Source organism: Leucopleurus acutus, assembly GCF_964270905.1.
Source record: "Leucopleurus acutus genome assembly, chromosome: 13".
In the NCBI taxonomy this organism is placed as follows: domain Eukaryota; kingdom Metazoa; phylum Chordata; class Mammalia; order Artiodactyla; family Delphinidae; genus Leucopleurus; species Leucopleurus acutus.
Window position 1 is genome coordinate 67,104,614 of NC_139155.1, and position 22,269 is coordinate 67,126,882.

Here is a 22,269-nt window from a genome sequence, read left to right on the forward strand (position 1 = left end):
TTATTCAAAAAACATAGAGTAACTACTCAATGTTACTGGGCATTGTGGTTGCAGAGATGAACGAGTCAGCATCCTAGCCATCGAGACATTCACAATGTGGTCAGGGAGACAGGGAGCAATAAGAAATGGCCAACTGCATGCTCAGTGCAGACAGATGTGTTGGCACAGGAAGGAGCAGCCTTTTCTGGTGGGGCTGGGTGGGGGAAATGGCACGGAAGAGGCCTGAACTAAATCTTGGGGGATCTTTGGCCCCCGCTGTCAAAGACTGTACAGTCTAATCAAGGGCTGGGACAAATATCCAACATCTACCATGGAAGGCAGAGTGAAGCCACCACAGGTAAGCCAAGTTCAGAGTGGAGGGGAACCCACGTGGCTTGGGCAGGGTGGGGGAGGGGCAGGCAGGAGGCAGAAGACTGTCAGAGAAGCTTGTGGGGTGGGGGGGATGGCATTGAGATAAGGCTTGAAGGATGCAGAGCTTCCTGAGAGCCCTGAGGGGCTGAAGAGGCATTCTAGATGAGGAGCCTGAGCAAGTAAAGGCATGTCGTGGGCTGTCGGGGCATAACTGGGACAGCAGGCAGGCCAGGAAGTGGGGACTGACAAGGCTGGAACCTAACTGCAGGCATCGTGATGAGAGCCACTGAGAATGACAGGCCCCGGGCCAGGCGCTCCACATCCTCATGCCAGTTCTTGGAGGTAGGTTCCCGCACTACTTCCCCACTCTTTAGGATAAGGAAACAGAGGCTCAGAGAGGTTACAAAGTCACACAGCTGATGGATGGCAGAAATAGCCCTTAACCCAGGTCTGCCTGATGCCCCACCCTGACTCCTTACCACTGGAATGCCAGGCAGCGGCATTACCGAGCCCTTTCCATCCAAGGTACCACTGTCCCAGTGCACCTGGCCTGGCATTGTACCAGACATGTGGGTACCAAAGGTCATACCTTAACCTTGGAAGCTGGTTCGATTCAGCCGTTTCCACTTGGGCAGCTACAGGACTATCAGAATCACCTTCACCAGAAAAGAGGGGATGGGACAGGGCAAGAAATATTAGAATTGCTGAGGGGTTTTGTGCTCCACTGTCCACTAGTCTCATTTATTGTTGTTCTACAGTGGTGTAGACTGGCTCCCTTCCAGCTCTTCTCCCGTCAGCCTAGTGTCATCATGGCCCCAGGGCAGAGCACTCTGCCTTGACTAGGGTGGTTGGTCTTTCTTGTTAGACTCCTTGTACACTCGGATGCTATCCAGGTACTGCCGGACGTTCATGGATTCCTGTCGCCAGTGCCCCAGCTTTCTGAGCTGGTCTGTCATGAATTTTTTTTTCAGGTGGTCATACAAGTGGCCCATCTTGTTCTTGGTCTTCTCTGAGGCTCTTGTCTTACAAAAAACAGAGGTGAGTTTAGGATGAAGAAGCTACTTCACAGTAAGAGAGGCATTTGTGCTCCTGATATGAGGGTGGAAAAGGAGCCAGCTAGACCCAATATTTCATCAATAACTTGGCTCACAGGGAGCCTCTGTTTCCCTATTTTAAAGTGAGGGCATTGAGCTAGGTAACTCCTATGGTACCTTCTGACAGTCTGCAGCCTCAGAGCCTGATTTTGACCTAACATCTCTATTTGAAGAGTGGTGAGAAAGAGAGGGGAGGGGAGGAGGAGAAAGGGTGCATCTTGTAAACCCCCTTCCTTAACTCCTATCACCCAGTCCCTATTACTCACTTGGTGCCCCCCACATATTGTTGGTGACACCCCCTATGTCACACTGAACTCTACTTATTTATTCTATTCTACCATTTCTATCCTGTCCCCAAGAAGACTGCTAGCTTTGGGAAGGCATATCCTTTGTCTTATTCATTTACTTATTCCAATGAGTTAGCTGTGGAGAGGATACTATGAAAAATCAGCTGCAGGTCTTCACAGCAACTACAACATTAGTCAGGAAGGTGGGACACATGCCCAGATATTTCTGAGCAAGGCACAGAGTGATAGCACTTTTACTATGGATCAGGGTCTCTTGACCTTGGTACTACTGACATGGGGCCAAGTAATTCTTTGTGGCAGGGGGCTGGCCTGTGCATTGTAAGATATTTAGCAGCATTAGCATCCCTGGCCTCCACCTACTAAATGCCAGTAGCACCATCCCACTCTCACTTGTGCTACCAAAAAGGCCTCCAGACAGCGCCAGAGTCCCTGAGGAGCAAAGCCGTCCTGGTTGAGAACTGTGGCCATAGATAAAGGGATACCGGCCATCATCCACTGTTCTCAGAGCGTTGCTCAGAGGATTCCCAAGACATTAGATCTTAGCTGCCCTCCTGGAGGCCCTGAGAAGCCAGTGGCTAGCCAAAGCTGGGAGCGCTTTGCGGGGGAGAGAGAAAGACTGCCTCTCAAATCTACTGAGTTCCTACAAGCTGGGCCCGCAGCAAGTCACTGGGAGCGCTTTGCGGGGGAGAGAGAAAGACTCAAGCCTCTCAAATCTACTGAGTTCCTACAAGCTGGGCCCGCAGCAAGTCACTGGGTCTACAGAGAAGACAGTCCCTGTCCTTAGGGAGAACATCCTGCACCATGGTCAGTCAGACCTGGGTTTGCAAGTCCACAATGATACCCCTTAGTGAAGTTACTCCATCTCTGAGCCTCGGTTTACTGAACTATTAAATGGGGTAATAATACATAATGGACATTGTGTACCCAAAACATGTAAGGGTTCAATACGGCTTCAAAAGGAGACCTTCTGGATGGCTGGAGGATGGCACATATAAAGCCAACTCAAGAGAGTTTCCAGTTATATCTCACAGATCCTCACCCCACTTACCAGAGGTGCAATATCTCCAAACCCACTGGTTATAGGGGTTGGCCCCCAACCCATCCTGGGCCAGTCAGAGTAGCCTACACTACCTGACCACAGTTGACTGGGGCATGGATGGGCCCGTGACCCAACTTGAGCCAACTGGAGTCCTTCTCCAGGATTTGTCTAACTTGACCAACAATGGAAGCACTCCATTTCCTTTCTGGGCTACAGGCCAGGGTTTCCTGTGGCCATGCTCCCCAGGGACAGCCAGCCTGATAACGATGCCAACATGCAGAAAGAAGCAGAAGGGGAGTTGATAGGGAGAGTGGAAGGCACATCCAATGGCATTGGAGCCCCTGACATCACTCATCCCAAACATTGGTGACCCTGCCCTATCTACCCTTGATTATGTAAACTCATCATTCTCTATTTTGCTTGAACGAGTTCAAGTTCAGTTTGTGTCACCTGCAACTGAGAGGATCCCAATAGATCCTGTTTTACAAATGAGAAAAGAGTCCTGGAGGAAAAGTGACTCCCCAAGTTCACACAAAGCTGGCCTGCCCATGTCCAAGTCCACCCTATTTCCACTACACCATGCCACTGGAAATTTAGCAGAGGGAGAAACACCCAGGCCTCCAGTCTTCTTTTGGTCTCTGTGACCCTTAAGAGGATCTGACACTATCTCTTACATCTTTCCCACTGTTTTCAATGTCAGAATCCCATGCGCCATCCAGATTTGGTCCTGGAACATGGAGGGAGGTTCAACAGAGTCAAGAAGGGGACAGCGGTTCAACTCTGGGCTGCCTGCTCCGCTGGAAGAAACGAGTACATTCTCAGAGTCCATCATGTTCACTAGCCTCTTCCTAGTGCCCAAAACAGTGCCTGTCCCAAGCAGCCCCCAAAGATGTATTTAATGAATTAATCAGGGTCTGTGGGATGATGCTGCTGCGGTTCCCCTCTTCTTCTGAGGGCTTCTGGGTAAGCAGGTCAAACCCTTCTTTTCCATAAACAAAAAGTAGAAGAGCCTCAGTTCTCATGTGGAAAGTGGGGGATAATCCCTGAAGGAAAAAAATGACCAAATGGTGTCAATGCCACTTCAAGCTCTAAGAGCCAAGACTTCTTTTTATGGGAGATAGTAGGAATCCATTCAGGGAGTCCCTAAATACAAAGCTAATGTACTTTGAGAGAAAAAAATGCCACCAGAGCCAAGAGACATGGAGTCCTCCTTGGTTCCCTCAGCTCAGGAACAGCTGTGACACCTTGGGCAAATCAGTAACCCTGAGTCTCAACTGCCTCCTCTGTAAAATGGGCTTGTATTAGAGTACTTTGATGGCTTCCTATCACCTCTAAGATCTGTGATCTCCCCACAAGGTTTTGGGGAGAGTGAAATGAACATGGATCAAGCCACTAACACCCTCCAATGCAAAAGCTTGTGACAACTTTACCTCCATCTCATAGATTCGTTGTGCACTGAGGTTGTCACGAATAATCACCCGAGATAAGTGGCTCTTGGGTAAAAATTTTTTCACTGCTGCTTCACTGAAATTCATTAAGCTGGAGAGGGAGGACAAGGTGGTACAGGCTTGATGGCTAGGCCAGGGCTAGGACAGGACCTGATCTGATGGGATCCTGGGGTAGTGGCTGAGGCTTCCCCAAGTTTCTTGGGAGAGGCACCACCCTGTCATAGTTGTCAGAGGAGCAAGGGAGTAGGCCTAGGTTTCTTCTTGTAGGAAATGTGCGCTAAATGGGTGTTTCTTGGATGCTGAGAGGGAAAACCATCCTGAGAAGGATGTAGAAAGGTCAAAGTAATCCACAAGAGAAGTGTCAACAGGGATTCAGAACTGTTCACAGGAGCAGTCATCTTAAGAAAACACAGTTTGAAATGGGAGGCAAGGATCTTAGATGAAAGAAGCAAAGTCAGAGGGATGAATCTGAGGGGGGTTGAGGTGGGGGGGCACTGCTCAAGCCTAGGTATAAGGGGGATCTGGGTGGCGGAGGTCAGAGGAAACAGGAAAAAAGAGAATAAAGTGTTTGGACAGAGGTTAGGTTGGTTGATGGGGGAATTCTAAGGGAAAAAGGTTTGGGAAAAGTCTGGAAAAGTGAAGGAAGTTTGGGGTGGACAAGGACTTGAGGAAACTCTGGAGGGTGAGAGGTATGGGATGGGGTGTGATGGAATGGAGCCAGGTGCTCCAGGCCAAACTAGAGATAACAATTTGGTCAAAATGAGGAATTGGTCAAAAATGGATAATACCAGGCCTTGAGTTTTCACTTTTTGATAATTTGGTGACACTGTGAAGTGGTTTTGCAACTACATATCTTTTCCCACTTAAAAATAATTATTCATAATATTTTCTTTCTAAAATTTGGAAACTACCTATATATACAATAGGGAAGCAAATGAATAAATTGTGGTTAGGTCATACAATAAAATATTATGCAGTTATGAATAAAACAGACATCCAAAGTGTATTGGGTGGGGGAAAAAAGATTACAAAATAGTAAACTGTTTTGTGACATATACCACCCCCCAAGCCCCCACAAAAAAAATGTGTAAGCATGTTGCAGTACATATATATGAATAGATCTGGAACAATATACACCAACATGGTAATAGTGATTGTCTCTAGCCATTCATTTTGCTTGTCTGATTTTTCTATGATAAGTGTATATTATTTTGATAGGACAATTTTTAAGGATAAAACATTTCGAAGGATTAAAATTTTTCCTAATTCATTTTCAGCCAGTTTGGAACTGTGGTTTTATGAATGTTTTTACATTTACAAACTAGTAGAAACAAACACCCCTTATCTCCCATTTACGTTTTTTCTGAAAGCAAAGACATGAGGTGTTGGAAAAGGTTAGTTTAGAGATCAAGATGCTCACAAAAGTCTCCCAAATTCCGTTAGAAAAACAAACAAAAAAGACCTAAAATACTTAAAGTCACATGAAACAGTCTTCACCCACTCAGTGGTGCACCAAATTTACCATTAATTCCTGGGAAGGGGGGAAAAGGCAGTTTTATGGAAATATTCCCTTTCAAGTAATAAATAATGATCATTTTGAACCAAATTGCTTTCCAAAGCAAGGTCTCTGTGGGAGCCTGGAGGATGCTGTGAGGGGGCTGTGAAATGGAGGAGGGGAGGAGAAACTGGGGTCTGTGGGGATTGGGGCCCGGCTGAGGGAACTGGGGGCTTTCCCTGGGCCACTGCGGAAAGTAGAGGCTGAGGAGGGGAGTGTCAGGCCTGAGGGGACCTGCGCCTCATCAGGCTCTAAGGAAGTTCAAGGCTCGGCCCAGAGGGCGCTAGGGACCCTCGGGATACACGACGTCAATCCTGGGACACTAGAAAGCCGGGCCCGCGGCGATTCGGAGGATATGTGGGTTGGAGGTGGGAATTCCAGACTCCCTTGGAGTCTGGACTGAGGGCGTTCGGGCTCCACGGCGGGCGAGGCACTGGGCCGGGAAATTCAGACTCTCCTGGGGTCTAAGAAAGGGCTGGGCTCTGAGGGGCCCGAGGCTCTGAAGAGCCAGGGCCAAGGTCCCCGCGGCCGGCTTAGGGAGCAGGGGTCTGAGGGAGTTCGGCTCCCCCCGGGGGCCCGGGCTCTGACGAACGCTCTGGGCCCCCGGGCCGCACCTGAAGAGCACCGGCGACTGAGCGGTCCGCGGCCGCAGGAAGCAGATCTGTCGGGGCGGCTGCCGAGCCTTCCGGCTCTGCCGGAAGAAGGCCGAGGCCGGGCTGGTGCCGGAACTGGTGGTCGCCTGGGGGGCCACCGCACAAGCAATGGGCGAGCCTAGGTTCCATGTGACGGAGGGCCTGGGCTGCTGGCTAACTGCAGGATTCTCTCCTTCCACCTTAGAGAGCGACTCGGGAACGGGAGCCCGGTCGATAACCAAGATCTGTGAGGGGCGTAGACGCGGAGCGAGCCTCTGCGCAGACGCGAGGCGCTGAACACCGCGCGTTGCCCGGGAGACGCGAAAGGAAGGCGGGACCGGGGTGGGGGGGTGGGGGCGGGCCTTGTGAGCAAAGCCCCGAAGGCTGCGGACGCGGCAGGATTGTCCCTCGGCAGCTGCCGTGGTGCGGCCCGGAGCGTTGCCATGGAAACTGGCTGGGGACATGCTGCCGGTTGCAGCGCACAGAGCAGACCCTACTTCTTGACTGGGACTGCTGTAGTCCCCGCGTGATCTCAGGGCGGGTAACCGGGTGAATCTGGGCGGGGCAGCTCCGGGACGGGGAGACGAGGCCTCGGTTTCTCCGGAGACCCAGCACGGCCCATTCCTCCCCGCGACGAGGGACCACTGCTATGGAAACTGGAGCACCGGGCCGGCGGGGATTGTGGCTCCTGGGTCGTGACCGGTCTTCTCTCACCTGGGGACCCTCGCCCAAGGTTGTTTCCTGAACTAACCTGCCCTCCCGCCCTCGAGAGAGAGGTAAGACACCGAGGTCTTGACACTGAGCGGGCGAAGAAGCCCATTCCAACGCCAACTCCCCAGGAAACCTACCTGACTCACCCCTGGAAGCGGCCCCTTTCTCCCGTCAACCCTTGGACTTTGTTCCACGTTTATAACCCAGTATTAACGAAAACTCCGCGGTTTTTACCTACTTTTCCCACACATAATGAGACCAGAAAGACCGGCTTTTGAACCTTGCTTTGTGACCCTAGACAGGTCCTTTTCCCCACTCCGCCTCACCTTTCCCGTGTGTAAAATGGAGATATTAACTCCAGACACCGGCTCGTTATGCTGTTTTGGAGATCGAACCAAAGGCTTTGTACGCTATAAAATGGTGAAACTGAGATGCTGCCGAGTCGCTCTTTCTCCCTCTCCCTCTCCCTCACGCTAAACGTTCTTCAGATCTTTGTGACATTTCTTCAGGCGATCTTCGCAACTCCGTAGCCCCAGCCTGAAATAAATACCATTATTCTTCATTCCCATAATGCCCTGCATTTTAACTTCCCTAACAACAGTAACAGTAGTTATCATTTGTAGATAAATGTGCCAGGCCCTGTTGTTAAACACTTTACCCAGGCTACCTCATTTAATCCTCAGAAGATTCTTATAAGGTAGGTACTGTTATCCCTATTTTCCAACTCTGTTGCACCCATAATTGCCTATTTAATGTCTGTCTCTCCCACTAGACTTTGAGCTCTGAGGGGGGGGGGGCATGGCTGACTTGTACATTTCAGTATCACCAGCACCTACTACAGTGCCTGATAAATATTTCTTGACTAGCATGAAAATGACTTTCCTCTCATTACTACCCTCACCTTGCAGAGCAGTATCTCCTCTGCACAGTTTTTGTCCCTGTGATGAACAACAGTCTCCCCTATTCCTGTTGCCCACTAGGTACTAGTTTTGGGGGCCCTCAGTCCACTTCTCTCTGGGTTTTCAGATGATGAGGATCTGGAACATTCCTTAGCATTTAGGCTTCCAACTGGGTGAAGTTGGGGGTGGGTCTTTTCCCCTACCCTCACAAGACTTCTAGAACAAACCAACCCCATCTGCCCTACCTGGGGTGAGCCTATTGCATTGGACTCCGGGGTACTGGCAGGTAGGATATGTCGATGCAGCCTTTGGCCTTCCTCTCCAGCAGCCTAAGAACCACCCTCACCTCCACCCAGCTCCTCCCCAAAGTTCTAGAGAAACATGGCCAGAGACCTCATCTTTTCCAGAAAACCTCTCAGGAGGCAGAGTTGTGGTTGTTGGAGTCATTTCTTCACTCAGCAAATATTTTTAAGTACCTACTTGTGGGGACACGCAACTGGGCACTGGTGATATAGTAGGCGTGAAGATAGATACAGTGATATCTCAAGAGAACTCACAGACAGATCATGGCAAAAGCACTTCTTCAGGAAATGTTAGGAAGCAGGGCACATAGGGCCTGCCTGGAGCTGGGACTTGATCAAATATGGGGGAGGGGTGTCATTCTGGAAGGTTTCCCTGAGGAAGTGACCCTTGGCTACGATCCCAATGCTCAACAGTCCTCTGCTGAATGGAACAGATTAGGACCTGACAGGCTTGTAAGGAAAGGGGGTTCTAGGATGAGAGCAGGAAAGGCCCTGGGCCAGAGAGCACCACCCTCCATATGGAACTGTAAGTGGCTCAGCCCAGCCAAGGCCCTTCAGAACGCGGGAAAGGTTAACAGGAGGCTGAAGAGATGGGCAGGAGCTGGGCCACAAATGGCCTTGACAGCCAAGCTTAGGGGCTCCATCTCATCGTGACAGTGGGCAGCCACTGAATTATGTTAAGTGGGGGGGGGACAGAACTTTGGCTCCTCATTTGTCCCTTCTCCCTCCTTGCAGTTTTCTACGGACACAGACTAGCAGGAAGATGCAGCATCTATGTCTCACTGGCCGCTGACCCACCAGCCCGATGACAGCATCTCCGTGTGCCTTCCCGGTTCAGTTCCGGCAGCCCTTGGTCAGCGGCCTCTCACAGATCACCAGCAGCCTGTATATCAGCAACGGGGTAGCAGCCAACAACAAGCTCTTGCTCTCCAGCAACCACATCACCACAGTCATCAACGTCTCAGTGGAGGTGGTGAACACCTTATATGAGGACATCCACTACGTGCAGGTGCCTGTGGCTGACACACCCATGTCGCGTCTCTGTGACTTCTTCGACCCCATTGCAGACCACATCCACAGCGTGGAGGTGAAGCAGGGCCGCACCCTGTTGCACTGTGCCGCCGGCGTGAGCCGCTCGGCCGCCCTCTGCCTTGCCTATCTCATGAAATACCACGCCATGTCCCTGCTGGATGCCCACACATGGACCAAGTCATGCCGGCCCATCATCCGGCCCAACAATGGCTTTTGGGAGCAGCTCATCCACTATGAGTTCCAGCTGTTTGGCAAGAACACTGTGCACATGGTCAGCTCCCCCATGGGAGTGATCCCCGACATCTATGAGAAGGAGGTCCGTCTGATGATTCCACTGTGAGCCATTCCACCAGCCCCTGCCCCAGGGTCAGAGGTACAGATCTGCCATTGATCCTACACCAAGATCTGTACTTAAAACATTCTACTTTCACTGATACAGAAAAACCAGATGATGCCTTTTTTAAGGGCAAGTAAAAAGGAAGGGTACTGCAGCTCTTAATCTTATAATTCATAACTTTAAAGATTCAGCTTATTAAATGTAAGATGGTGAAGATAAGTTTCCTACCCTGTGAGTGACAGCTCATGGCTGCTGACCAGAGGGAAGAGTGAACCACATGGACCAGCACCCTGCGCATATGGCAAGTTTGGTATTCTGCAGCCCTCCCCACGACCGACCAACCCAGGAATGGGTCTGCCACAATCCCGCCTCATTCTTTTGAACACGAAGCCGGCCTTAAGCATCATGGCACCTCCCATGCTTCTCACAGTAAGTGCCAACCTACTGGATGAGTAGCCTTCAAGTGGTACTCCAGGAGCCCTGGGGGCCCCAAGCCAACCCTGCTTCCACCTTCAACCCTGGTCTTCTAGATTGGACTTAACACATAAGATAGTTTTCAAAGGAAGCATTCCATTGTATAAAATTTCTTTAAAAACATTTCTTTTTGAGCGCTGTTGTATGTGGCAAGATCCCCTACCAGCCTTTGATGAAAGGTGGTATTAGTCTCCATCTCGGGGCACATGTGGAGAGCAGGCCTGACATCAGGCTCAGAGGTTTCTCTCACAGGCCTCAGCTCAGAAGGCTGGAGCTGTGGACCGGAACCCAGCCTTGTCACCTCCTGCCTGTGTGATGTGGGGCCTCTTGGAGCCTCAGTTTCCTTGTCCAGGCGATGACAGCCGTTTCCTCACAAGGTTGTCATGAAGATTCAGTGCTTCCTTAGCACGGTGCCTGGCACATGGTAGGTGCTTGGTGCTTGGTGTAACTGGCAGCTCTCATCACGAATGATACTCTGGCCCTGCTGCCCCGGGTCAGCAAGTCGTCTTCACAACAGCAGCTCCCCGCCTGCGCACAGCCCTTTATTGCTTAGAAAGTGCTCTTCCAAGAAGTCATCCTGTGTGGGAGAAAAATGGTTTCGGTCCTTTCAGACCCTGCCTTTAAGGAGGCCTAGACCTCGAAGCCTTTTCAGACTTCCCATTGGATTAAGCACAATGTTTAATCCATGTGCAATCTGGGACTCCTAGAACAAGGAGCAAACTTCCAGCTTCCCCCAAAGGGCCTTGTTTAGATTGCTGATCATTAAAGCCAGTGCCCTGGTCTGGCTGACCGCTGGGGTCCAGTGGGGTATGTGCCAAAGGGATAAATGAGTGGGCCCTACCAGTAGACCCGGAAATCCAGGATTGTTCAAACCCCCGAGGTGCGTGTGGATCTGGGTCAAGAGCAGCTATTCTAATCTAGAGATTTTCAGACAAACAGTACATGGGCCAGTCAAGAGCACAACTGCTCGTGGGTCAGAGCCCACTGGAGGCCAAATGCTCCTTTTCTCCAAACCTGCCCCACCCTCACTTCCACAAAGGGCCTGCCCAGGGGTGTAATTTTAGGGTCGGGGGAGAAGGAAAATCGCTACTCAAGACTGATCTCATTTTACAGATGAATAAACAGAACCACAAACACCAGGGCTGGTATGGCAGAGCCCCCCCAAAGCAGAAGAAACCCATCAGGAAGAAACCCAGGTGGAAAATTTCTTTGAAAACATTTTTAAAGAGAAATTTATTTGAATATCTTTTTTTTCAGTTTTTAAAAATTTTTAATTAACATACCATAAAATTAACTTTCTCCTGTGTAAAGTTCTCTGTGTTTTAACACATTCGTGTAACTACCTCCACAATCAGGACACAGGGCAGTTCCATCAACCAAAGAATTCCCTTACGCTGCCCCTTGGCAGTCACACCTTTGCCCCACACCAACCTCTGGCAAACACCTATCTCTTCTCCATTCCCTATAGATTTGCCTTTTCCACATTGCCACATACATAGAATCATAGAGGATGTCACATCTAGAGACTGGCTACTTTCTGTCTTTGAGATTCACACACGTTGCTTTTTATGGCTAAGTGGTATTCCATTGTTGGATGCGCTACAGTTTGTTTTACCTTCACCCGTTGAAGGATATTTGGGTTGTTTCCAGTTTTGGGCGATTTTGAATAAAACTGCTACAAATATTTGTGTACAGGTTTTTATGTGAACATAAGTTTATGAGTGGGATTGCTCAGTCGTATGGTAAAGGTTATGTTTAACTTTTAGAAACTACCAGATTTCCAGAGTGGCAATACCATTTTGCCTTCCACTATGAGAGATCCAATTTCTCGCCAGTATTTGGAACTGCCAATATTTTTTATTTCAGCCATTCTGATAGGTGTGTGGTATTAGCTTATTGCAGTTTTAATTTGCATTTCTCTAATGATGTTAAGCATCTTTTTTTTTTTTTTTTTTTTTTTTTTGCGGTACGCGGCCCTCTCACTGTTGTGGCCTCTCCCGTTGCGGAGCACAGGCTCCAGACGCGCAGGCTCAGCGGCCATGGCTCACGGGCCCAGCCGCTCCGTGACATGTGGGATCTTCCCGGACCGGGGCACGAACCCGTGTCCCCTGCATCAGCAGGTGGACTCTCAACCACTGCGCCACCAGGGAAGCCCTAAGCATCTTTTTGTGTGTTTAATTGCCTTCTACATTCCCTCTTTGGTGAAGTGTCTATTCAACTTTTTTACCCGTTTTTAAATTGAGTTGTTTTCTTACTATTGAATATTGAGAATTCTTTGTATATTCTGGATACAAGTCCTTTATTAGATATGGATTTGTAAATATTTTTCCCCAGTCTAGCTTGTCTTTTCATTTCTCTTAAAAGTGTATTTTTCAGAGCAAAAGTTTTAAATTTTGATGAAGTGCTACTTACCAGTTTTTCCTTTTATGGATTGTTGTTTTGGTGTCACGTCTGAGAACACTTTGCCTAACCTAATATCACAAAGATTTTCTCTAATGTTTGAGAGTTTAAAATTTTCACTTATTTCCATGATCCTTTTGTATAAGGTGTGAGGTTTAGTTTGAGGTTCATATTTTTTCATGTGGATGTCTAATGGTTTCAACTCCATTTGTTGAAGGCTGTCCTTTGTGCATTGAGCTGCCTTTGCATACTCTTCATTCTGTTTGATACGTGTCTGTCTCTTTACCGATACCACACTATCTTGATTACTGTAGCTTTTATAGTAAGTCTTACCTTATATCTAATCTTAGAAGGTGTTCAGTCTTTTACCATTAACTATGATGTTAGCTATAGGCCTTTTTGTAGTTGCCCTTTATTAGGTTAAGGAAGAGTTGGAAAGTATTCTCTCTTCTATTTTCTGGAAGAGATATGTGAATTGGTGTTATTTCTTCTTTGAATGTTTGCTGGACTTCAGCAGTGAAACTATTTGGGCCTGGAGATTTCTTTTTCAGAAGGATTTAACAAAGAATTCAATTCCATTCATAGTTAAAGGATTAATCAAATTATCTATTTCATCTTTGGTGAGTTTTGGTAGTTTGTGATTTTCGAGGAATAGGTCCATTTCATCTAATTGTCAAATTTATGCATGTGGAATTGTTTATAGTATTCCCTTAATATCCTTATTAACTTCAGGGTCTATAGGACATCACATTTCCATTCTCCACACTGATTATTTGTCTTCTCTATTTCTTTGTTAGTCTGGCTAGAGGTTTATCAATTTAAAAAATCTTTTTAAAGAATTACCTACCTTGTGTCTTTCATTTTCTCTATTGTTCTTCCCTTTTCTATTTCATTGATTTCTGCTCTTTATTATTTCCATAGTTCTGCTTGCTTTGAGTTTATTTTGCTCTTTTTTCTAATTTCCTAAGGTGGAAACTTAGATTATTGATTTGAGACCTGCATCCCACAAATTTTTATATACTGCATTTTCATTTTTGTCCATTTCAAAACATTTTCTAATTTCCCTTGTAATGTCCTCCTTAATCCATGTATTATTTAGAAATGTGTAGTTTAACTTCTAAGTATTTGGAAATTTTACAACCATCTCTCTGTTATTGGTTTCTAGTTTAATTCCATCAAGGTCAGAGAACATATGTTATATGATTTCATTTCTTCTAAATTTGTTAATGTTTACTTAATGATGTAGGATATGGTCTGTCTTGGTGAATGTTTCATATGCACTTGGGGGAAAAAAAAGGTTATTTTGGATAGAGTGTTCAATAAATGTCAATTAGGACCAGTTGATTGATGGTGGTTTCAATTCTTTTACACTCTTCCTGGTTTTCTTTTTCCTTGTTCTATTGATTACTAAGAGAGGAATGTTGAAGTATCCAACGAAAATTGTGGATTTGTGTACATCTCCTTTCAATTCTATTATTTTTTGTTTCATGTATTTTGAAGCTTTGTTTTTAGGTGCATACATACCTAGGATTGTTATGTCTTCATGGTGAATTGACCCTTTTATCAATATGCACTGTCTCTTTATCCTTCTTAATTTTTTGAAGTCTATTTTGTCTGACATTAATATAACCACTCCAGCTTTGTTTTAAGTAGGTTTGCGTGATACAACTTTTTATATCCATTTGTTTTTTTTGTTTTTTGGGGTTTTTTTGCGGTACGTGGGCCTCTCACCGTTGTGGCCTCTCCCGTTGCGGAGCACAGGCTCCGGACGCGCAGGCTCAGCGGCCATGGCTCACGGGTCCAGCCGCTCCGCGGCATGTGGGATCCTCCCGGACCAGGACACGAACCCGTGTCCCCTGCATCGGCAGGCGGTCTCTCAACCACTGCGCCACCAGGGAAGCCCTATCCATTTGTTTTTAACCTAAAGTGTGTTTCCTGTAGACAGCATGTAGTTGGGTCTTTTTTAATACATCCAATTTGTCTCTTAATTGGTATGTTTATGCCCAAAATATTGATATTTGGATTTAAGTCTACCATTTTATTGTTTTCTATTTGTCCTTTCTGTTTTTCATTCCTTTATTTCCCTTTTCCTGCCTTCTTTTGAATTATTAATATTTTTAAGTATTCCACTTTAATTCTGTATAGTTTTTATTAGAGGTTGCACTAGAGATTATAATATACATATAACTTTTCATAATCCACTTAAATTAATATCTTACTACTTCTCACTGCTATTCATATTGGGAAATGTATTAGTTTTCTCTTGCTGCTATGACAAATTACCACAAACTTAGTGGCTTAAAACAGCACCTATTTATTACTTCACAATTTCTATAGGTCAGAAGTCTGGCTGGGCTTGACTGAGTCTTCTGTTTAGGGTCTCACAAAGCCAAAATCAAGGCATTTCCTAAGGCTGAAATCATGTGTGTTTTTTACTGGAGGCTCTGGGGAGGCTCTGCTGGAGGCTCTGGGAGGCTCTGCTGGAGGCTCTACTGGAGGCTCTGGGGAAGATTCTGCTTCCAAGCTTATTGCGATTGTTGACTGAATTCAGTTCCTTGTAGTTGAAAAAGACCTCACTTCCTTACTAACTATCAGCTGGGGTCTGCTCTGTTCTGCCCACATTCCTTTTAATGCTTTCCATGTGGCCCCTCCAAAAAAAGTGGGTTGAGTCCCTCTCAAGCTTTGAATACCTCTGACTTTTCCTTCTGCTGCACCTCCGAATCCAGCCAGAGAAAAATCTCTGCTTTTAAGGATTCATGTGATTAGACTAGGCCCACCCAATAATCTAGATAGTCCGGATTTTAAAGTCCATAACCTGAGTTACATCTGCAAACTCTCTTTTATCATGTAAAGTAACGGTCACATGTTCCAGGGAACAGGGCATTTGGCAGAGGTGGACGTTCTGCTCACTACAGATAATTTCTACGGATCTGACTCCAAGTTCGCTGAATTTCCTCTGCCATTCTGCTACTAAGGCCATCCAATATATTTTCAAATTTTGATTAATGTATTTTCTTAGTTTAAAATTTTTAATTTGGTTATTTTCTATATCTTCTATTTCTCTGTTGAGACTTTCTATCTTTTCATTTCTAAGGTCTTTTTCTGATAAGTCCAACATTTGGGTCATCTCAGTGTTTAGACTTTCTTGGTTCTTTGTATGCAGAGTAATTTTGGATTGTATCCTGGGCATTTTGAATATTATATTGTGAGACTCTAGGTCTTGGTTAAATCCTATGGAAAATGTTGAGTCTTTGTTTTAGGAGGCATTTGATCCATTTAGGATCAGTTCTGGTCCGCCTCCTGTGGTCTGTTAAAAACAAGACAACAGGCCCCAAATGGAGTCACTTATGCTAAGCCTCACATCACCAAATTGAGACTTAACTAGTTTCAGCTAACCCAGAAATGGAATATTAAACCAGTCAAACAGAAATCACCTGATCAGCACTAGTTAGGTAATCTGCCTGATAGACCCCTGCTATCCCCTAAAGGAAAGTAACCTTGCAATAACCAATGCTATTTTCTGCCTAGAATAACTTCCTTGTTTCTGCTCCCTTTTGCCTATAAAAGTCTTTCACTTTGTACAGCTCCTCAGAGCTCTTTATGTTTGCTAGATTGGATACTTCTCAATTCATGAATCACTGAATAAAGCCAATAAGATTTTTTAAATTTACGCAGTTGAATTTTGTTTTTTTTAACAGGGCCATAGTTCAATTATCAGTTTTCAAAACTTTTGCAACGTAAGTCAAATCTGCCCTAAGCTTGTGCCACCCAGGTCCCAGTCTGAAATCTGGGTGGTCTGCATAGTAGTTTCATTCTCAAAGTCATTGGAGTAATGTTTAGGGTCAGATCCATACACGTGAGCCTGTGGGATCCATTTCTCAAGCTTCCTCCTCTCCACAGTTTCTCTCACACTCCCCAGTTTTCAAGACCACCCTTTCCCTGGTCCTCCAGCTAGAAATCAGGGCTTTTAGTCTCCCTGCTCTCCTGCATACATTCTGTGACCGGTTCTGCTTTAAGACCAGGTGACAGGACGAACAGACAAAAAAGCAAGGGGATTCCTCCCCAGCACACACACCTTTCAAGCCACAGTTCCTTTGGTCAGACAAAAGGATTCCCCTCCGAGTTTTAGGTGCTTTCCCGGCTTCCACTGCTACTGCTACTTCTGCTGCCCAGTTTCAACTTCAGTATGAGGCTTGCCTGGGGACAGGACTATATGAGAAAAGAACAACAAAAAAAGAGATTTCCCTCACTCTTTCTGTCCTGAAGAGGCCTTCCTTCCTACTCCTTAGACCAGAAAGACAGGGCTGCTCTTGGAATTCTTTCTTTCCATGTCCACTGCACAGTTCCAGGAGTCACGCTGCCTCTGAGACCAGGCCAGCAGATACAGGAGGAAAAAGCAAAACAGGAGACTCGCCACCAGATTGTTTATACTCCAAGTTCTGGTTCCCTTTCCCAGTCCACATGCTACCATTTCTTTTTCAGAGTCCTCAGAGAGCTGCTTCCTGCATTCTGCCCAGGGTTTTTATTTGCATTCAGTGGGAAGGACAGACTATGTTTACTCTATCTTAGTCAGAACTGGCACCCTAAGAAATGTATTTTTAAAACTACATACTCATTTGTGGCAAAAGGAAAATAAATACAGTCCATCTACAATACTATCTTCAAGCAGTAACCAAGTCAACACTTAGGTATTGTGGTATATTTCCTTCTTTCTATGCATTTTTTTTTGTTCATAGTTGAGAAAATATAATTTTGGATCCTCCTTTTTAAATTATTCTTTCAATATTCAGATTTGGATATGGCAGGACCAGCGTTTCACATCCCAAGTGGAAGAAGTTGAGGTTGAGACCTCTTGAGAGGGTCCAAGTCCTTTTTTGCAAACAGTCTACTCTGTTCCTCTGGATTCAGGGTAGAGAGGCTGGATCTTAGTTCCCTGACCAGGGATCAAACCTGTGCCCCCCTGCAGTGGAGGCGCAGAGTCCTGACCATTGGAATTCCTGTCATGTTGGAGTTTTAACGCAATCCTGTAAGAGGGGAGAATGAAATGTCCCTCACAGCCCAACAGCCTGGCTTGGAGCAGAGATTCCAAGCCTCTGATTTCATGAACTTTTAACTTTCCTACTTCAAAAGTACAGAATCACTTTCTTTCTTTATGATGAATTAAAGTCAATTAAATTTGGAGTGAGACGTTTCTGTGAAGTTCATAATACCCTGCCAGATAAACGGTGGCCCTGAGGATTTTCCTGAACAACCTCTGTTGAGGTGGTGATCTCATTACAAATCTAGGGACAGGTAGCTCTTGACCCTGAAGCACACAGCCCTGCTTACCTACTGGGATGCTAAGTCCAGATGCACTAAGAATCCATCAACCACCTCTAGACTGCGGACTTATGTCACACAGGAAGGAGCTCGGGATGAGAGTCGAGAGGTGAGGATTCTCATCCTGCTTTGTGACTTCAGGCAGACCCTGGAATTTTTCTGGAATTCTGCCTGTAAAATGGGAGTCACCATGCCATCTGGGGTGTCCATAGAACGTGTCCCACAGGCCTCCGATTACAGGATGCAATACCGAACAAGGGCCCTGCCGTGACACTCTGAAATCCATCGCCATGTTTATGCTGAGACTAGACTTCCCTCAGGCTCCTTCTAGCCAATTCCCCAGTATAGCAGGGATGCCAAGGCAGGCCCAGTCCTGGGAGACATGGACTCTTCTGATTGGCTTCCTTGCTGTCAGCTGTGTGGTCAAGAACGTTTCCCGCCAAACTTCCTTCCCTCTCTCCTCCACTTGCATCACAGTCTGATGGGCTCTCCTAGCCTTCCTAGCCCCCTTCCCATTTTCTCTCACAAATGTTTGCCCTCATAAAATCCTTGCACTTTTAATCCCATCTTGGTGCTTGCTTCTCAGAGGACCTGGACTAATACACCATCCTACTCCCCCTCTCACAGGTGCCAAGAGACACTCAAAAGCAGAAAGCTTTAAACACACATAAAAGCCTCTTACCACAGATCTTTCTAGACTTCCCTTGGCAAAATATCTATAATGCCTTTCCCCTGAAGAAAAAAATGTTTTGCTGACTGAGCTGGGGAATATCCGGCAGACACCCCCTGTGAACCTGGGCCGGACCCCGCACACCCCTATAACCTCACACTCTGGCTCTGTTCTTCACAACAGAGTGGGGAGCAAGGAACAGCAGAATCCCAAGAATTAGGAGATGAAGACCTCGCCCTGCTGCTCCCTCTTTGTGCAAGATCGCTGCTATGGTCCGAACATTGGTGTCTCCCTAAAATTCATATGTTGAGACCTAATGCCCAAGGTGATAGTATTGGGAGGTGGGGCCTTTGGGAGGTAATTAGGTGATGAGGTCATGAGAGTGGAGCCCTCAAGAATAGGATTAATGCCCTTATAAATGAAGCCCTTATAAATGAAGCCTGTGACCCAGAAGAGGGCCCTCACCCGACCATGCCTGCACCCTGATCTCAGACTTCCAGCCTCCAGAACTGTGAGCAATAAATTTCCATTGTTTATAAGCCACCCAGTCTATGGCATTTTGTTATAGCAGCCCAGTGCACTAAGGCCATCTCTTTGGGCTTTAGTTTTCTATGTGTATAAGGGTTGAACAAGATCTGTGGTTTTCACCTGGGAAACTTGGCAGAGGTGTGCAGGGTTCCTGGTTCATCTAGGGCAACTCTGCTTTGGCTTATTTGATATCGGGCTCCAGCATAAGAAGCATGGACAAGGGTTCTTCCACCAAAGAAAGTTTAAACATATAAAGAGAAGTGCTCAGCCCAGGCAGCAGGTACTGCTGAGCCAGAATCTACCCACTGGGATGCTGGCAGTGTTTGGAGAGGGAGAGAGGGGCACATGAGGGTTGTGGCAGTCAGGAGGGGGCAGAAGGAGGCCTAGGTACTGGAAGGCTCCGTCAGGCACAGGGAGCAGGGGTGGCCTCATACAGCTGGAGAGGTCACGGGGAGTGGGCTTGGAAACATCAGAGAACCAGAGCTTCACCTACCAGACCCAGGAGCCCAGGCCTTCTCCTTGTCTGCAGTGGGGACCAGAGGAAGAAGCCTCCAGCCGTCACAGAGACAAGCATTTGCCGAGTGCCTGCTGCGGGCCAGGATTGTATAATACTGTGTCAGGAAGGATTCAGAAGTATAGCTGAAGAGATCCGGCCTGGAGCAGGAAGCTCCCAGACTCATTCCGCATGGCCCCAGGCTGTGTCCTCACTCACTCACTCAACAAGCTGATGTGGTAGCCAGCCTCAGAGGTGACCTCAATGATCTCAACTGACCTCCATGATCCCCTCCTCCTGGTGCATGCCCTTATGTAGTCAAGGTGGGAGGGCCCACATTGAATAGGGTTGACTTGTAACCAATAAGACATCAGAGAAATGACAATAATTTGAATTAATAAATGAAGATATTAGAGAAATGAGTGTGACTTTTGAAATTGGATCAAAAAGGGCATTGAGGCTTCTTGCTCTCTTGAATCACTCACTCTGGTGGAAACCAACTACCATGCCATGAGTACACTCGAGGAGCCCTGTGGAAGGGCCCACATGGCAAAGGAACTGAGGTCTCCTGCTGACAGCCATGTGAATGACTCATCTTAGAAGTGGACCTGCCAGCCACAGTCAAGCCTTTATATGACTGCAGCCCTGCTGTCATTTGATTGCAACCTCATGAGAGACCCTGAGTCAGAACTATTCCATTCAACCACTCTCAAACGCCTGATCCACAGAAACTGAGATAATTTGTATTCATTGCTCTAAGCCATAATGTTTGGGGATAACTTGTTACCCCAAATCAGTACAAGTGATGCTACTCTGCACCACGCCCAAGACACGGGCCCCACTGTCATCTGCTCAATGGACCACAACAATAGTTCTTCCCTTGTCTCCCTGCCTCCTGTCCCAAGCCCCTTCAATTTCTCCTCCACGTAGGATCCAGACCAAACTGAAGGGCCATTATCAAAAAACATTTGTTGTTCCATCACAGTCCTTGCCTGCTCAAAACCTTCCATGGCTGTCCACTGTATTTTGTGTTATTTCTCAGAAGTATTTACAACTGAGCAGGAACAGTGTGATGGTGGAGTCCCTGGCATCCCTGAGCTGATTTGGGAGCAAGAGTCCTTGTTTACCCTGGCCCCCTGGAATGACAATTCAAGGCCCCCCTGGGGAGGGTGGGAGGGGCCCCCTGGCAGCTGGGGCTGAGACAAGGCAGAAGCTTTGTTCTGAATCCACAATGGCAGGATGCCCAGCACAGACCCAGCTTCCTCCAAGGCAGGGTGAGGGGGTGGGAGCTGGGGCAAGAGCATGCCCTGGGGCCCTCGATGTGCAAGGGAAGCCTGGGGGTGGGGGCAGCAAGAGAAGTCTTGGGAGAGGAACTGGGAGGCGTTTGTAGTGAGCCAGTCTGCTAACATGGCTCGAGGACCTGTTAGGTTTGTGAAATAAAATTCATATCTAATGGCAAGACAGGATAAACCTAAACATATAAAATTCTTCTCTGCCTTTTGGCCTCCTCTCTCCCCACACTGTGCATTGTGTATCTGCATTTATGCATCGACCAAACCTCCCGCATCGGCAGGAATACCTGGTCAACCATAAAGAGCAACAGTCTTCCAGCATCCAGGCAACTCCTTAAAAGATAACACCCCTTCCTGATCTTGTAAGGGGTCACATGACCCACCACGATGATGCTTAGATCTGGATTATGTAAACTGTCAATAATATGTCATTTGATGTACAGCCCTCTGTCTTAAAAAAACCTTACATAACTGTGCCTGGTCTGCTAATGGGCGGAACGGTTCTCAGAGCTTTCTGAGATGCTCATCCTGGGTTATCATCCTCAAATTGGCTCTAATAAAATTTCCGTTTCTTTCTTAGATCGACTGGTTAATTTTTCATCCACAAGTTTAAGGCACTGTCGCTAAGCACTGGGCATGTATGTTAGCTCCTGCCGCCTCCCAGAGCCAGACGGGTGAGGCTCTGCCGCTGCCCCCACTTAACACGCAGAGCCACAGGAGGGGAAGACTCCCGCCCAAAGTCACACAGCTCAGACACACCAGGGCTGGGGTTTGAACCCAGGTCCAACCCCTGCTCTTGACTGGTATTCTCTCCCGCCTACTCCATCCACACCAGGCTCTGTGCTGGTGCTGGGAAGACAGCGGTGAGCAGGCAGTTCTGAGAGTGGGATGTGCTCAGGGCCCTGCCTGGAGAGGTGCAGGGAGCTGGCGTGAGCTTTGTGGCTTTCAACCCAGCCTGGCATGGGGCAGGGGAGGGGTGAGGGTAGGGAAGAGACATCCCCCCCGCCCCCAAAGGAAGGTGACATCTGTTATCCAGAGATCGCTTCCCAGCAGGGACTGGGCACAAGGAGGGAGGCTGGGGAGGTGAAGTGTCTCGCACGAGGAAACAGAACAAGAAGCAGAGTCCAGAGGGCCGTCAATGGGAATCACCTGATAAGCCCTTCCCTGTGAGTATCCCTGTGAAGCCGGCAGAGACCAGACAGGTCAGACAGGTGAGAAAGGGGGCCAGGACACAAACCCAGGCTTTCTGACTGCCAGGCCAGTGCTCACTGTGCCCACTGCTGGCAGGGGTGGTAGGGAGGGCTTTAACTCTGACCCTGAGGGAATCACCTCAATGCTGGGTGGCCCCAGGTCAAGCACAGCTCCAATTCCCCCCACTTTGCCCC

General features: G+C 47.4%; 2 protein-coding genes across 2 annotated transcripts; one reads left to right on the forward strand and one right to left on the reverse strand.

Moving 5' to 3' along the window:
• Window positions 1-1,190: 1,190 nt before the first annotated feature.
• Window positions 1,191-6,891, reverse strand: LOC309970986 (uncharacterized protein C5orf52; the record flags this gene model as incomplete). Its single annotated transcript, XM_082853745.1, has 3 exons — window positions 1,191-1,373; window positions 4,223-4,331; window positions 6,410-6,891. 3 exons carry the CDS (start codon window positions 6,889-6,891, stop codon window positions 1,191-1,193), a joined length of 774 nt encoding a protein of 257 aa, XP_082709871.1.
• Window positions 6,892-6,924: 33 nt separating this feature from the next.
• On the forward strand, window positions 6,925-9,711 carry DUSP18 (dual specificity phosphatase 18; the record flags this gene model as incomplete). The annotated part of the gene is made up of 2 exons (XM_082852805.1): window positions 6,925-7,203; window positions 9,075-9,711. Exon 2 carries the CDS (start codon window positions 9,145-9,147, stop codon window positions 9,709-9,711), a length of 567 nt encoding a protein of 188 aa, XP_082708931.1. The 5' UTR covers window positions 6,925-7,203; window positions 9,075-9,144.
• Window positions 9,712-22,269: the final 12,558 nt, after the last annotated feature.